The 17,024-nt window shown below is 34.9% G+C and overlaps 1 protein-coding gene across 7 annotated transcripts in view; it reads left to right on the top strand.

Moving 5' to 3' along the window:
- Lama2 (laminin subunit alpha 2) overlaps positions 1-17,024 on the top strand; it is a 582,198-nt gene that overhangs the window by 310,762 nt on the left and 254,412 nt on the right. For all 7 annotated transcript variants that reach the window (XM_047557822.1, XM_047557827.1, XM_047557826.1 and 4 more), the window contains exons 13-15: positions 1,724-1,825; positions 3,167-3,378; positions 14,463-14,574. In XM_047557822.1, the coding sequence (XP_047413778.1) occupies positions 1,724-1,825; positions 3,167-3,378; positions 14,463-14,574 (426 nt within the window). The remainder of the gene's footprint in view (positions 1-1,723; positions 1,826-3,166; positions 3,379-14,462; positions 14,575-17,024) is intronic.

The following is a 17,024-nucleotide window of genomic DNA, read 5'->3' as shown; positions in this document are numbered from 1 at the left end:
AAATGCAGTGGGGAGGGGGTGGGGGAAAGAAAGATAGTGGAATGAATCAAACATTACCCTATGTGCACGTATGATTACACAAATGGTGTGAATCAACATCATGTACAACCATAGAAATGAAAAGTTGTACTCCATTTGTGCACAGTGAGTCAAAATGCTGTCTGTAAAAAATTTAAAAAATAAGTGTAATACAAACTTTAAATAACTGAAATATGTTTGGAAACTTAAAAAAGTTTTGAAATGTTACAGATGTACATCCCAATGTTCTTCCCAAACAACGTCTACCTCTGACTGAAAAATTTCATTAATTTAGAAAATTCTAAGTAGTTCAGTTCTCTTTGAAAAATACAAAATGTTTTCTTTTTCTGCTGCCTTTTTAGAGTCCTCTTATTGAGAAAATGTCTAGCTGATTTGAACAAGCGTGCTATGTGAAATTTTGGATGCTTTCTTAATAGAACCCAAAACGTTTTGTATAGATTCACCCCTCATTACTCACAATAATGCCAAGTGCTATAGTCCTGGCAGATATTTATTATTTTATATGTGAAAAGACATTAGAGTAGGACCATTTCTCAGTGGAACAGGGGAATAAAAGTTCTCAGAATTTCTGTTTCTTCTAGAATACCATGTAATGAGCTCTTAGAAGACGCTGCAGAGCTACGATTTAAAATCCTGTTTAATCAGCCATAGCCAGCTATGTGCAGTCCCAATGGAATAACTCTGCAAGGACTCAGGGCTCCTCCTCCTCCATCCAGTGCATGGTCAGGAATTGCTTTTTGGTCAGAGTCTGCCATGAAAGGCCACAGAGAGCCGACGGCTGCAAAGCTGGGTCTCTGCATGTCAGCAAAGAGTGAACAGCAGAATACAAATCATCAACTTTGTTTTATGAATGTCTTTATTTACAAGACTAGAGTGGAATTTTTGAAATAAGAAGTGCAGCATTAGCATTGAATCTGTCACTCACAGCTCCAATTTTGATTCCTGTCCTATAAATGATATTGCATTCCCTTTTCTTTTTTTAAGTTTTTGCAAGGTTACTCTCAATGTCAGAAAATATAAACCTCCAGCATATATTGTAGGGGGCTTGGCATGCATGATAGAAGGAAGCAAATACGTTTAATGAAAAGGGGATAATAACTTCCTTTCAAACTAAGCTTATTTGTTTGCACAGGGATAAGTATACCTTCTTGGGCAGTTTTGATTGGATTTTAATATAAATTTTGGTGCTAATCTTTTATTTTCCTTTGACCAACAACATTTCCTTGCTTGGCTTTTGGTCTTTCTAAAACCCTTCAAATGGAGAGATATGCTTATTGGATGCATCAGACCCAAAGAAAGTGGATAGAAAATGGATAGAAATTTTCTAATTTTGACGATGATCCTTATTTGTTTGGGAATTGTAAAACTCATACTCCAGACTAAGAAGATGACTGGAAGAACTGTGTTTGGTTTCATGGAACTTAACCTGTTTCAGCAAGCCTGCCACACTGGGGGAAGTAGTACATGAATTTATATTTATGTCAAGCTTACAATTGATGGGTAAGGTTTGTTTAAAGGTTACTCCTAAAGAAATGTCTGTCAACCCCACTCTGTTCTCTGGTGATTTCTGCTTCTTCCAAATATTGCCCTCTAGAACAGTATAAGGATTTAAAAATAATAAGTAAAATATGATTTAATAGCCTATCTCCTGTGCTGTAATGATTGCGCATCTCCTTTCTTATAGCTCCCAGCCGTAGGAGGACAGTTGACATTTACCATCTCCTATGACCTTGAGGAAGAGGAGGAAGACACAGAATATGTTCTCCAGCTGATGGTCCTCTTAGAGGTAGTGTACTTAGCACATTGCTTTTTAACCCTAGGACACCATGTGTTATTTCAGGTTGCCCATGCTCTTTTTACCTGGTTGGTTTGACATTAATTTACTTCCTACTAAAGAAAAATGTATCTTAGGAATTTTTTTGGGGGTGCAATTCCTATGTTTCACTCCGAAGACATATCTAGAAAACTAAATATATTCACTGCATGCTAATAATAAAGAAAACCTTTAGAACAGATTTAAAAAATTAAATTTAAAGCATGATGATCATGTTTCCATGATTATAAGTATGAATGACAACATTTAGGTGAAAGCTGATTTATATAATTATATATAAATTTTCCACATAGATTGTACTATTTCCTTGTTTATATTAGTCATAAGTAAATGGAAAAAATGAACCCAGTTCATGTAGCCATAGGCTATAGTTAAATCTTAATTTTGAAATCCTGATTTAGGTAAGAAACATAGGAGAAAATGCTTTAAGGGTTTGGAGGATCATAGTGAATTCCCAAAGACTGGAAGCCTAAAGTTATCCTAGAAGTGCTTCCCTCTCCTTTCCTACATCCTTCCTTTTCAATTATGTCTACACACATAATGTGTAGTCCCACACACTCAAAGGTATACACATGCAAGCCCATTCATGATTCCAAGTGGGTAGGAGTCAGGTCAGCCCGTTAGTAAGCAACCTCTGTTATTCTTTCTCTTGCACATTTCACACATGGGAATCAATGACAGAATGATAGAATTCTTTCCTCAAAATGAATATTTTTTCAGAATTGGATGAAGTGGTCTGAATTTTAGATAGATATTAAGATAGATATCAAGAAGTTATGTATCATGGTATGAAGGAGCTAATACAAGGACAACCTAAATGTCCAAAGTCAATCTATATTTCTTATTATGATGCCAGTATCCTACTATAAACATTATATGCAGATCTTTTTCTTGTTTTTCCTCCATACATAGAAGTCCTTTAAAATAATCGCTTAATTATGTAAAGCTTCTTTTCCTATTGTCCTCACCATAAACTAGTATTTTTGAAATATTTAATGTTCGTGTTCTTGTGTAAAATCAGGGTGTCTCTAATCACATATATGCTTAGGCCTTGCCAGTGATCTGTTATTTTAGCTCATGGGGGAAGTGGGAAGTGGGACCAAGAAACTTACACTTTGCAGTGCATCTGGTGAAAGCTAATATTTAAATTCATGTATTCTGAAAATGTGTTGAACGTCAGGCAAAGCCAACCTGAAATTCAAAACCTACTGAGGATAATCAGATACAGATATGTCTTACCTTTTCGTGCCTAGTTTTCAGTTTTATCCTGATAATACTTTTCCCCTCCTTTAGGGAAATAACTTGAGAATCAGCACTGCCCAAGAAGAGGTGTATCTTCAACCATCTGAAGACCACGTCAGCGTGCTACCACTTAAAGAGGAGTCATTCACCATACATGGTACAAATTTCCCAGTCAGCAGAAAGGATTTCATGATGGTGCTTGTCAATTTGAAGAGCCTCCTCATACAAATCACATACAACTTTGGGATGGATGCCATCTTCAGGTAAAATTGGGAACTGCACCTTCCAAGTCCACACATTTACCTTGGGGTAAACATGAACATGCTAGAAAAGTGGATTTTAAAAACTCTAGGTTTGGCCTGCTGCTGTGGTGCATGCTTATAACCCCAGCGGCTTTGGAGGCTGAGCAGGAGGGTGGTAAGTTCAAAGCCTGCCTCGGCAACTTAGCAAGGCCCTAAGCAACTCAGTGAGACCTTGTCTCTAAATAAAATACAAAAATAAATAAATAAGGGCTGGAGTGTGACTCAGTGGTTAAGTGCCCCTTGGTTTGATCCTCAGTGGCAGGAAAAAAAAATCTCTAGTCTTGTTCTTTCACATAGAAGATAAGAATAAGCATTGTTTGTCTGAAAGGTGTTCCTATGAACCCTTTGAAATTGTAAATATCACAAATAATTTGTCTCAGCTCTTATGATCATTGATGTTTCCTTCATGATTCTGCCAGCGCATGTAATAAATAATGATTCCAGGGTTGAAATATGTTGTACTAGAAAATAAAGTCACCTTTATGATGGCCCAGAGAGTAGGAATTCAAAAAGATACAAGTCCAGGGTGCTCGTATTTAGAAAGTAGTCTGTAAAATGTTTTCTTCTATTCGTTAGTTAACTAGTTTCTGACTTAGTAGTATGTTGTTTGTAATAAGAAAGGAAAGCCTCTTTATTTAAATAACCACACATCCCTGTACAAACCAGCATAAGATTATAATGGGTAAAAGGAAAGAGTTTGGATTTTAGAGCCAAAGTGAGTAGCTTTTTTCAGCAAGCTCTATTGCTTGTCGTGCATATGAACTATGACAAGAGATTGGGGTTTGTAGAATCTCGATTTTAATTGTAGTGTGCAGATAATAATGCCTGTTTCCAGGGTTGCTGTGACAATAATACGTGATCATTATATAAAGTACACATTACCTAGAACATTTTCATATGTTAGCTCTTCTTGATAATTTTTTTCTTTAAAATGAAAACACCCTGACTGACTATAGGGTGCTGTATTTTCCCTTTCTAAAGTCATGACATTTTGTTAGACAGAATTTTAACTTCAACTATATGTGAATGAGTTCTTCCCCTTCTCCTTTTCTATGCAGATAATAAATAAAATAAGCTATCATGGCATCTTACTTTTGAATCAGATTCAGTTAGATGATCGAGTTCGACCCCACACTGACAACTGATATACCCTTAATCAAAGAAATGTCTCCAATATTAGGTATTTTATTGCAGATACCACCTCTCGCTATTTGCTTGTGCGGCCTAGTTTGTCTTTCACTTGTAACATTTCAACAAAGTATTATCATCATTACCATTTCCCAAAGGAGGGAACTGCAGATTCATAAACAAAACCATTGCCAAACAATGTACCTCTTTTGCATAGGCAATTCTGCTAGAAGCAGGGTTAAAGTGCCATAAAGATGAGAAGCTGCACTTAGGAATTAATTATGTTTTTCCCATTTAGTAAATAGAGATTGTCATGATGTTTAAACAGTACAAAGAGACGAGTCTTCTAACTTTCAAAATGAATGACAACCAAATTGACAAAAAGTGGCTAGGGGGCTTATTTATTTTTGTCAGCATTGTTTCTCAGGCTAGTTAATCCAAAGACACTTCTCCCTGATTTATGTCAAACAATTTCAGCATCTACCCTCCTCAAAATCATTGGTTTTATTTGAAGTTTTCTGAGGTCTCCCCATATACGCAGGATACGTTCACAGACGTGACTACGTGAATGGACATAGGAACAAATCCAAATAGGTGATGGCTTACCTCCACCTTTATGACTAAAGCATTGTGGTTCAAGAAGTAAAAGCCAATTTAGGTTTGAAATTCCTTTCCACTTCAGGTGAGCTGAAAGTCAGCATGAATCCTGAGTCAGTAAGCTTGTTATATTTTATTTATCTCTGATCTGCTAGTAGATTGAGTCATATTTGTAAAACATCACCTGAATTGATTTCAACTTGTCTTGCACAGTAGGCTTCTGCCGTGGTACACTGTTTGTGTGCAAGCATGAGTAAATTGAAGCTGTCACAACAAAAACTCATGTTTAGGCTTATGTAAGGAAGATTTACTTCCATGGTAGTTCTCTCAGCAAATGGGCTTAGGTCAGTCCAATTCTATAGTTGGGTAGAATTGTATAGTAGAAGTAAACCTGGGCTACAGGATTTTGACATTTTTTCAACTCAGTTATATAATAATTGTAAACATAAGAATGGCTTTGACCTCTTTGTACTTAACTTGCCTCCTTTTTTTTGTAACCAGGGATTGAAGCTAGGGGTACTCAACCACTGAGCCACACCCCAAGCCCTTTTAATTTTTTTTATTTTGAGACAGGGTTTAACTAAGTCACTGAGGCTTTTCTCAAACTTGTGATCCTCCTACCTCAGCCTCCCAAGTCACTGGGATTACAGGCATGCACCCCACACCCGGTTTAAATTGTTTTATTTCTGAAAGAAGGAGGAGGACAATTGCACTGTCAACTTCAACGCGTCACTTTGAAAAAGGAATTAGAGAGCTGCTGAAGTGGTTTGATAGTGGAAGATCAGCACACAGATATGAAGTATGTCTACCTGACCCACCTCATTCCAAGGGACAGCATTTTCTCCAAATACCATTAAGACTTGGAGACATACAGAATAAGATACACAATTATTTTAGTTCTTACTGTCATTCTTTTCCAGAATGCTGAAACCATCCAAAAAAATTGATTCCCTTATCACTGTCTTTCCTAGTAAGACAAAGAGAAAATTAGAAAAATTTCCATTTTTGTTTTAAGAGCATGAGAAAAATAAGACAAATCTAGTTTACACATCTTTCCCCTTTAAATTCTCCAAACCTTGGATTTAGTAGCCCCCTTGTTTTAGTCAGCTATTCTGCTGCTCTGACTATATAACCCAACCACACAACTATACAGGAGGAAGAGTTTATCTGAGGTTTACAGTTTCCAAGTTCTTAGTCCATAGAAGGCTGGCTCCATTCCTCTGGGGTAGAGGCAGGACTGAACATCATGGTGGGAGAGTGTGGCAGAGGGAAGCAGCTCACATGGTGATCAGAAAACAGAAAGAGAGACTCCACTGGCCAGATACAAATATATACCCCAAGCCACACCCCAATTCCCACCTCCCCCAGCCACACCCTACCACTTCAGTAGCCACTCAGTCCCTATCGGGGAATTAATTCGCTGATTGAGTTAATACTCTTACAATCCAATCATTTCTCCTCTGAACCTTCTTGCATTGTCTTACACATGAGATTTTGGGGGACACCACAACTAAACCATAACACCCCCTTATCTTTAACTCAAGAAAGGCTTTTCTTAAGCACCTATTAGTTATAGAACCCTGCACAACATGTGTTTCCCTTTCATCCTAAAGTACACATTGATACAGTTTACCATATTTACATTTTTAATCTTCTCCTATGGAGATACTGAGTTTCTGTAACCTTGAGGGTAGATATGTCCATTTGACTTGGTTTGCCCAATAGAATCTGAGCAAAAGTGATTATATAGATATACAGACATATATATATATACACACATATATATGTATATATATATATATATTTTTTTTTTTTTTCTAGAGGGAAAACATTGACTTGCCAGTGTAGGACTCTCTGGAGCTTATTCAGCAACCAGAAGATCAAACAACCTGAAATACTGATAGCACATGGAGGTCAGCAGCCCTGGTTGTTTTGATCTTATGGTTGCATAAGAATTTGTAGTTGTTACCACAGTGTAACGGATTCCATCATGACTTTATCATGATATGTCTCATGTGTCTTTATTGTTTAAAAATAAATACAGAATCTTTCAAAGGCAACATTTATTCACATAACTTTTAGAGTAAGTTTGGGGTCTTGTACTGAGAATGACTTGACAAAATTTAAATCATAAATATCTAGAACAATTCTTGTAAACCAAGACATCTTATTTATCGAAAAAGAATTGATAGATGCATAGTATGCTTCTACCTTTGAAAATAATAATCCAGGTAATCACGTTTTAAAGAAAGAATACTGATAAAGACTCTAGAACTTAAAAATATTTATGAGACTCACTTGGTATCGGGCAGTGGGTAAGAGGTGCAGCCAGGATTTGAACTCCTCTGTTTTCTCCTGTTATCATTGTTATCTCCCAATGCTACACTGTATTGGATTCAGTCGGTCTGCAAACATTTTTACAGAGCACTATGTATATTGACTTAAATCTCAGTTCTCACTTCAGTAAAATGGTAGAAATAATATCTAACTTTCAATATTGAAGATGAAGTGAGAACATAATGTGTGTAAAACACCTGACATACTTCTCAATCTGTGTTGGGAAACAAGGTAGGGCAACAAGGAGGCCCCTAGTTTTGGAGTCTCATTCAGGTTTGGATCTGGGCTGCACTGTTTATTGACTGTACATGTTGTAGAAGGTGCTTTACTCCTCTGAGCTTGTTTCTTCATTTGTAAATTTGGGAAAAAATGTGACTTTTACATTGAGTTTATTGATACTTAGCTGAAATGTCTTTCGAGCACCCATTATATCACACTGAAAATAGTGGACACACAGTTAAGTAATAATTATTAATATGTGCTTGTTCTAGACTAAGCTACAAGGATACAAAGATGAATAAATGATCATTGAGTTCAAAGAAGGTGTAGTCTAATAGGGAAGGCACAATGCACATTTATGATAATATAATAAATTGCAATAGAAGTGAATATAGTGCAGACTGAGGACTAAGGAGGAAGATATGAATTCATATATTAGCATTAATATATACTTGGTAGGTGGCTAGTAGTATCAGCTTTTATCATTTACTTCCCCTACTTGATATAGGATTGAAAATATTTGGAGAGCATATATGTCCATTTTACAGATGGCCAAATCAAACATTGACTGGAACATTGAATGATTCTGTTGCCTCTTTAGAAAGGCAAGAAAATTACTAAGCTCCTCTAATTGAGCAATACCTTGTGCAATTTCCATAACACAAAGACTAAAATAAATTCTGAATCAACATCTTAGGTTTTGATAAAACAAAACAGAACAACACTTTAATAACAATAAAATACTTAAGATGGTTACCCCAATGTAACACTGTTTTAAGTGGGATAAAATAGACGCCTTCAATGTAAAAAGGAAAATGGGAAGAAAAAAAAAAAGAATTATAAAACCAAAGGTCTTTCTGTTGTTTCAAAATATGATGTTTTCTGGTGGTGCTAGTTGTTTTAGCATAGTAAAGCATATCTAATTCTGGTGGGAAATGTAGTAAATCAAAAATATACTAAGGTGGGGGCCAGGACAACATTTCTGATATGATTTCATATTTTCCACAGCAGCTTATATAATTATGTCTTTTCTCTTCATCCATTGTCTTATCTGCATTTTCAAGTCCTAATAATAAGGAAAGATAGCTAAAGCATTTGACTTAGTTGACAAATCTTTGACAGCTCATGCATCTCCAAAATTTAGTACTTTATTACTGCCAACATTTCGTATTTAAATGAATGCAGCCTGGTAACAAGAAAATAAAATGACCATATTGAAGGGGAAAAAAATAAACTGCAGCCTTCTTCATGAGTAACACTTAAAACTGTTAAACGCATTAAAATCCCATTTAACAAATAGCAGAACCTAATGAACGCTGGGACTACTCAGTGAATACTAATGTGGAATATTACTGGAAAAGATGTTTGAGTGTTGAAATTTCTCATAGCTCAAAATGGCTATACAAATTAAAGAGAGGAACATCTGTTGTTCAAAAGACAAATGAAATTTGGCAGTTTGCAGAAAATATTTTTGTTTTTGTATCTTTATTTTTAAAAAATGTTCCTTAAAGTGGTCAATTGCTCATTCTTCTACTTTGAAACTTCCAGTGCCCTACCTTTAAGTTTCACATATCAATTTTATGTGGGAAATCCTGAGGTTTTATCTATATGCAGTAGATCAACCTGCCAATTAGTAAACTCTAACAATCTTTTGCTCGAAAACCAATTCCTATATTAACCTGCTCATGAATACTCATAGTAGCCAAAAAGTAGAAACAACAGAAATATCCACCAACAGACAAATGGACAAACAAAATATAGTACATACATGACAGGAATGTGAAAAAGGAAGAACTGAAACATGCTAAGATGGATTTAAAAACAGGCTGTGAAAGAAATCAGACATCAAGGTCACATATTGTTTAATTCTATTAATAGGAAATACCTAGAATTAGTAAATTCACAGTGACAGAAGCAGATTAGTAGCTGACAAAGGCTGGAGGAAGAGGGAAGAGACAGTGACTGCTTAATTTGTGTGAGGTTTACTTTGAGGCTGATGAAAATGTTTTGGATGTAGACAGAGGTGGTTGTTGCACAGCATTGTGAATGTACTAAATGATGCAGAGTTGTACACTTAAAAGAGTTCATTTGTGTGAATTTCACCTCAGATAATGATAGGAGGAAGAAATGCCTGTGACAATGCATACTATCATGCACAAGGCTGCTTGGTGAGGGGAAGATCATTTAGTGATTTTCAAATGACCCATGTAACATGAAAACTGTATGATGGTGATTTTTAATGCCTACCTGTCTCGGACCTTCTATCAGATGTCTAAGCTGTGCACCTAGAAAAGGTAGCATTCAAGAAATAATTCTGGATGAGTCTATCTGCAGTTAAAGATAATGTCCTGGTCTTTAGAAGGTGCTCGCTGTCACTCAGCATGGAGATTTCATCCAACTGCTGGTTTTCTAAGATTTCAGTTCACTTTCCTTTTCTACTTCTTGATCATAATGAACTCATACAAATTCCAAAGTTATATCCAGTGTCTAGGATTAGTAAAGTGGAACTAAAGCCATTTTAGAAACTTGTTGAAAAGTCTATAATGTTGTTAAAGATTGTCACTTTTGAAAATAACATTTAAACCTTGTAATGAGCCCTTTCTTAACTTTGCTCTCTGGATTGGCTACAGCATACATTCCCAAATCCAGCAAACTCTTTGTTTTACCTATAAATCCCTGATTAATAAAAATATCTTGAGTAAGAAATTCAGAATGCCCTAGCAAGAGCAGCTGAAATTTTCTTATGGATAAAGGATGTCATATTATGCCTTATGAAGATCTGTCAACCATTTTTAAAAACAAAATTTATTATGGTGAGTCAACACAGGTCATTTAGGGTTTTTCTGTTCATTTGGTTGAGTTTTTGTTTGTAAACATAGAAGTTTATTTGTCAGTGTTCTAGAAGTCTGAGATAAGGATGACAGCAGAGTTGGGCTCTCCTGAGAGCCCTCTTCCAGGTACCAAAATACCCTCTTTTTATTATGTCTTTACATGTTGAAAATGGGTCAAGGAATCCTGTTGGGGTCTCTTATAAAGGCACTAATGCCATTCATGTGGGCTCCGACCTCATGACTGAATTACCTCCCAAAAGTCCCACATGTTAATATCATTCTATTGGGGGTTAGGATTTCTTTTTTCACTGTTAATTTTTTAAATTTTTGTCTAACTTGTACTAATTATTTATATTGTGAGTTTCAGTGTGATATTTCAACATAAGCATACAGCATACCATGATGAAATACAGCCTCCTCTTATCCACCCCCTACCCTTACCTCTAATAATCACTATTCTACATTCAGGTCAATTTTTTTTTTAGCTTCCACATATGAGAGCGAATATGTGGTACCTGAATTTCTGTGTTCAGTTCATGTCACTTAATATAGTGTCCTTCCAATCTACCCATTTTACTAAAAATGAACGCTTTCACTTCTCTTTTGGCTAAATGATCTACCATTGTGTACATATACCACATTTTTAAAATTTGTTGATCCATACATGGACACCTAAATTGATTTCATATTTTAACCATTGTGAATAATGCCATACTAAACGTGGGGGTGCAGTATCTCTTTGGTATGCTGACTTCATTTCCTTTGTAATCAGAAATATGATCCAGAATAGAATAGTTGGATCATATGGTAGATTTATTTTTAGTCTTTTGAGGAACTTCCAAACTGTTCCCCATAATGTCTCTACTAATTTACATTCCTATGAATGGTATATGAGAGCTTTTTTCCTCCATATTCTTGCCATAACTCTTTTTTTTTTTTTTATAATAGCTATTCTGACTAGGACCATATGATATCTCATTGTAGTTTTAATTTGCATTTTCCTAATAGCTAATGACATGGAATATTTTGACCATATATTTGTTGGCCATTTGTGTTCATTCTTTTGAGAAATGTGTCTTAGATTACTTGCCCAGTTTAACTGGATTTCTTGTTTATTTATCATTAAGTTTTTGGGTTCCTTATATATTTTAGATACTAACCAGATGTACAGCTAGCAAATATTTTAGCCATTTTTGTAGGTTGTCTCTTCACTCAGTTGTTTCCTTTGCCGAGCAGGAATTTAGTTTGATGTGATTCTATTTGTCTACTTTTGCTTTAGTTTCCTTTGTGTTTGTGGTCATATATGAAAAAGTCATTGTAGATTCCACTATCTGTAACTATTTCCCCTGTTTTCTTCTAGTATTTTAATAGTTTCAGGACTTACACTTATATCTTTGATCTACTTGAGTTAATTTTTGTACAGGATGAGAAATAAGGCTCAAGTTTCAATCTTCTGCATGTGGATATCCAGTTTTCCCAGGACCACTTATTGAAGATGCTGTCCTTCCTTCAGTGGTCATTTTTATTTTAGGACCTTGGTCAACAGTCTGTTGGCTGGAGTGCATGCGTTTACTTCTGGAATCTCTTTGCTCTTCCACTGGTCTGTGTGTCTATTTTTATGCTAATAGTTTGGTTATTACAACTCTAGTATGTCTTGAAATCAGGTATTGTGATGCCTCCAGTTTTCTTCTTTTTGTTTAAAATTGCTTTTACTATTCACGGTGTTTGTACTTTCATTTGAATTTTAGGATTGTTTTTTCTCATTCCATGAAAAATGTTTTTGGTATTTTGATGGAAACTACATTGAATCTGTAAATTGCTTTGGGTGGAGTGTACGATGACAATATTAATTCTTCTAGTCAATGAATATTGGAGGTCTTTCCATTTTTTTGTGTCTTCTTCAGTTTTTTTCAATATCTTAAAATTTTCATTGCGAGATCTTTAACTTCCTTAGTTATGTGTATTCTTAGGGATTTTTTGAAGCTATCGTGAATGGGATTTCTTTCTCAACAATCTCATAATGATATATGAAAATGATACTGATTTTATGTTGATCTTCTATACTGAATTTATCATTTCTAATATAATATAGGTTTTTGGTGGAGTCTTTAGGTTTTTTATGCATAATATATTACCTGTAAACAGGGGTAATTAGACATCCACTCTTCCTATTTTTATGCATTCCGTTTCATTCTCTTGCCTAATTGCTCTAAGTAGTCATTAGTTTTGGACTCTTAGAGTTAATTTAAAATTTGCTAAGTGATTTGATTTTACAAATAGTTCAGGTAGTATTCCCAGTATTACTTATATAGTCATTTTTACCCTGTTTCAACAATCAATGAAAATATGTTTATAGCATGTCTAGTGTTTCATAATTACTTACTATAATACCAAGAACTTTGTACTTATTATTTCATTTAATCATTTAATCATGCTTATGGTGCATGGACTATTACATTATCCCCATTATATAGATGAGAATATTGAGGGCCTCAAGAGAAAAATTTTTCCTAGACCTCAAGGCTGTTCAATTTTAACAGGACATGAATCCTGGTTTGTTAGACTTCTGAGACTGTCTTTAATGATGAAGGCTTTTAATATTAATTTATTTAAAAAAATGTGGAAAAGCCAGTAAGAAACCAATAACATTTATTTCAATTGTGAATGCATATTAAAGAAGGAAATACATACTTTATTTGTATCACTTACGTAACTTTTTTTTTCAATTTTCGATTTGGACATTCCATTTTTTCTCTCAAATAATAAGTGATGCCAAGTCACTTGGCTAAGATCACCAAATAGTATAGAAGTGTCAGTAAAATAAAATCCATACATACAGAGAACAGTGGTTTAATTTGGACCAAAAATACTTTAAGCAAATTAATAGTGCTAACTACCTCTATTGAGAATTTGAGAAAGTTTCACTTATACCTAATACCGCATGGGTTTATCTCTGGGGAAAAAGAAACCAAAATTTCTTCTACATTTTTTTTTCCATTTAAAAGCTGAAATTTAAGGTTAATACTGTCTCCTGTCTTTCTACTTTTAATGTTAAATTAAGTCAAACAGTCATGGGAATGAATATTTTCTGTTTTAAAAATCCTTTCAGCTGTATGATTTTAAACTCTCTGTTATTTATCTCCACTAAAAGAAAATCAAAACATATGGCAGCCAGGCTATTACCCCAGTGTCTCAGGAAGCTGAGGCAAGAAGACTGTGAGTTCAAAACCAGCCTCAGTAAATTAGGCCCTGAGTAACTGAGTGAGACCTTGTCTCTAAATCAAAAGGAGCTGGGTTAAGTGCCACTGGGTCTAATTCTTGGTACCATTGGTACCACCCCCAGCAAAAAAAAAAAAAAAAAAAAAAAACACATAACTAAGAACCAATAAATGAGGAAGAACATTCTCGTATGTGTTCAGTATTTGATAGTTGTGATGATTGTCAGCATTTGTAGCTGAGCAGATCTTACCTAATAAAGCTGTTCCTCAGTATCCTCAGGTGATGGATTATACCAAAATCCCCATTTGCTCAGTCCCCATCCATATCAAATGGTGCAGTGTTTGCCTATGATCTCTCTTTATACACCTTAAATCATCACTTGATTATATATAATGCCTCATACAATGTAATTGCTATATGAATAGTTTTCTACTATATTGTTTAGGGATGACAAGGACAAAAGTCTGTACATGTTCAGTACAGATTCAGTTTTCCCAAATTTTTTTTAATCCACAGCTGGTTGAGCTCCACAGATGTGGAGCTCCTGGGTGGGGAAGGCCAACTATATAATGAATAATTGCTTCAAGTTATTGACATTCATTTGCTTTCTTGCCGTGGATAATTTGCTCATCTTTGGATCATAGTTGCTGTTCTTCTGGCTACATCATGCCTAAGAGCTTGTATATTTCCTTACCATCCCTTTCCTCTTCCCAGGTTGAGTTCTGTGAACCTTGAATCTGCTGTCCCCTATCCTACTGATGGAAGCATCGCGACTGCTGTGGAAGTCTGCCAGTGTCCACCAGGGTATAGTGGCTCCTCCTGTGAAGTAAGTTTGAGGAATATATCCTCTGTGCAATATAAGCTCCTTGAAATATGACCGTCGTTAAACTATTCTAAATTCAGGTGTTCTTTGCCAATTATTGCACAAATGCTTGTGTATTACTTAATGAAGAAACAAATGACTACCAAAAAGTCATGACTTTCCAATAGAGTACTAACCATATAATGTCATCATGAAATTGTTTCCTTTTGAGATATTTTTCTTTACTATAACTGAAAAAGCTGATGTTTCCATAAGTCTTTCCTGTTTAATCAGTTGCATGCTGGATGACAGCAGAGTAATATTTCTAAGTGTTTTCCTTTCATTTTTATTTCAGCAGTTATCCAGAACTTAGTACTCATTTCTTTTTATTTTTCCCATTTTTTAATCCTCTGTTTCCCCTTTACCTTCCTTTGTTCCTGGGAATACAACCAAGTCAAAACCATCTGAAGCATGCACCCTTCAGAATGTCAAGCACATAATTTATGAAACGAATACCTTGCTCTAGAATATTCCTTACCATTCTTTGATTTGTTTAGTATCTAAGTTTGAGATATTTCTTGTTATCTCAATATTCCAGATTTAAAGTAAGATTAATGTTTCTTACTTAATACCACAGTATGTCTTTTTAGGATAGCATTTACATTTACCTCTATGTATTTTTCTTAGGTAGTTTGAAAATTGATTTTACTTGAAACCTGGTCAAAAAATGTAAACATGACTTCCCTGCCAGAGGGAATGTCTTGAAGATAAATAAGAGCTTAAATTCTTTAAAATGGTACCTTTAAGGAATCATTCAGTGTACCAGGATGTTCCAGTTCAGAACACTACCCTATTATGCCATTTATAGAAATACTGTAGGCACTTCTTTGTTACTTCCCTTGTACTTGAAAATAATGTGTGCTTCCAGAGAGTGCTCAGACCTCAGAGTCATATTCATGACAAATGAGTTTTCTTTAACTGGGTAGATTTACCTATCTAGAAATAAAACTAAATGTAATTCATTGAAGTACTTGTTTTTCCAAAATTTTTAAAGAAAAGAAAAAAAAAAGTCATGGATATGAACTAGCTATGTCCAGTCAAATTTAGTTTTAGATATAAAATATAGGTTGTATTTGAAGAAACATTCTTTTATAATAAGTCTTTCAGCTTTTATTTCCAACCAGACAACTCCCTCTGAAAATTTAAGTTCCTCTTTCAATTATAATAATAAGTACCTTAATTCTCTTCTTGCTTTAATATGTACCCACATCATTCTAAGTTTACTTTATCATCTTCTATGCAAGTACCACATGCCCTTAGAATAAAAAATTGTCTGAATATTATAATGGTTTAATCAGCTATGTTTTATGTTACTTTTGTCCCTTTGAAAACATTCTGACAAACTGCACACATTTGATAAATTATGTATATTTTTCTGTAAAAAAAAATGTCAATAAGCATACAGCATAACCTCTGTTCTTAAAGAGCTAACAATCTGTCTGGGGAGGCAGAACAAATACCTATGAAAAATTTGATCATAGCACTAAGGGACCAATAAGAGGGAATCCTTCAAAGCGTGAGCTACTCCAATGAAAAGAAATGTCTTGGAAAGTATCCTGGAGATGCTAAATATTGATAACACATGGATTGGAAGAGAGAAGCATTCAAGCGTGGAAAAGAGAACAAAGCAGCAGAGAAAGGAAAATAAAGGTTCCCTGAACCTCTCACACAATAATTGATAAATAAAGTTACTTTGAGACACATAAAAGAACTTAGTTGAATCAAGGGACAATGAGTTTTGGAACTCTGAAGTTCCTCTCTGATTTTATGTCTTTTACTCTCTAAGAATCTCTTCAGTTCTTTATAAAAACTTCCTGTCCCTAGACTTGATATTACCCAGTCCTGTCCTTTCCTGAGGTTGTTTGCTTTTTTCATTGAGCTTAGTTCATAAGGTCAGTCATTCTAGGTTTGATATTACTAATATCCTGGGATCCCTTAAAAGCAGAGTAAACTACAAAGACCATCATACCTTAATTATAGCTTACTAAGAATCTCTAGCCAAAAACTTATTTGGGACTGCATTTGGGACTACATTGTTGATTCAGAAGTTTTTTCTTTCTTCTCATTTCTATTGACATCTTATGAATTGCTCTACAGTTAAATTTTCAAATATTTTCTTATTTTCCTAGTACCATCATCATTCATTTTACTCAATAGGCAAGGAAGTGAAAGCAAAGTAGGATACTAAAAAATAAAGTTTTAGAGCCGAATTTGTTTCCTCTTAATTTGATGGAATTAGTATGAACCCCTTTATACAAGCGTTTGTACTCTCATTTAACTACCAGTATTTCCTAAAGCATATATTTCAGGCAGTCAAGACCCTAGATATGTAGGATAAAGTGATAAGAGTGCAGATATGCTCTCTGAAAAACTAGGTAAAGTAACAGGAGGTCATGACAAAGATCTGGTGGAGA

This window comes from Sciurus carolinensis, chromosome 7 (genome assembly GCF_902686445.1).
Source record: "Sciurus carolinensis chromosome 7, mSciCar1.2, whole genome shotgun sequence".
Classification (NCBI taxonomy): domain Eukaryota; kingdom Metazoa; phylum Chordata; class Mammalia; order Rodentia; family Sciuridae; genus Sciurus; species Sciurus carolinensis.
Note: the sequence above shows the minus strand (reverse complement) of the source record. Positions and strands in the feature narration are given on the sequence as shown.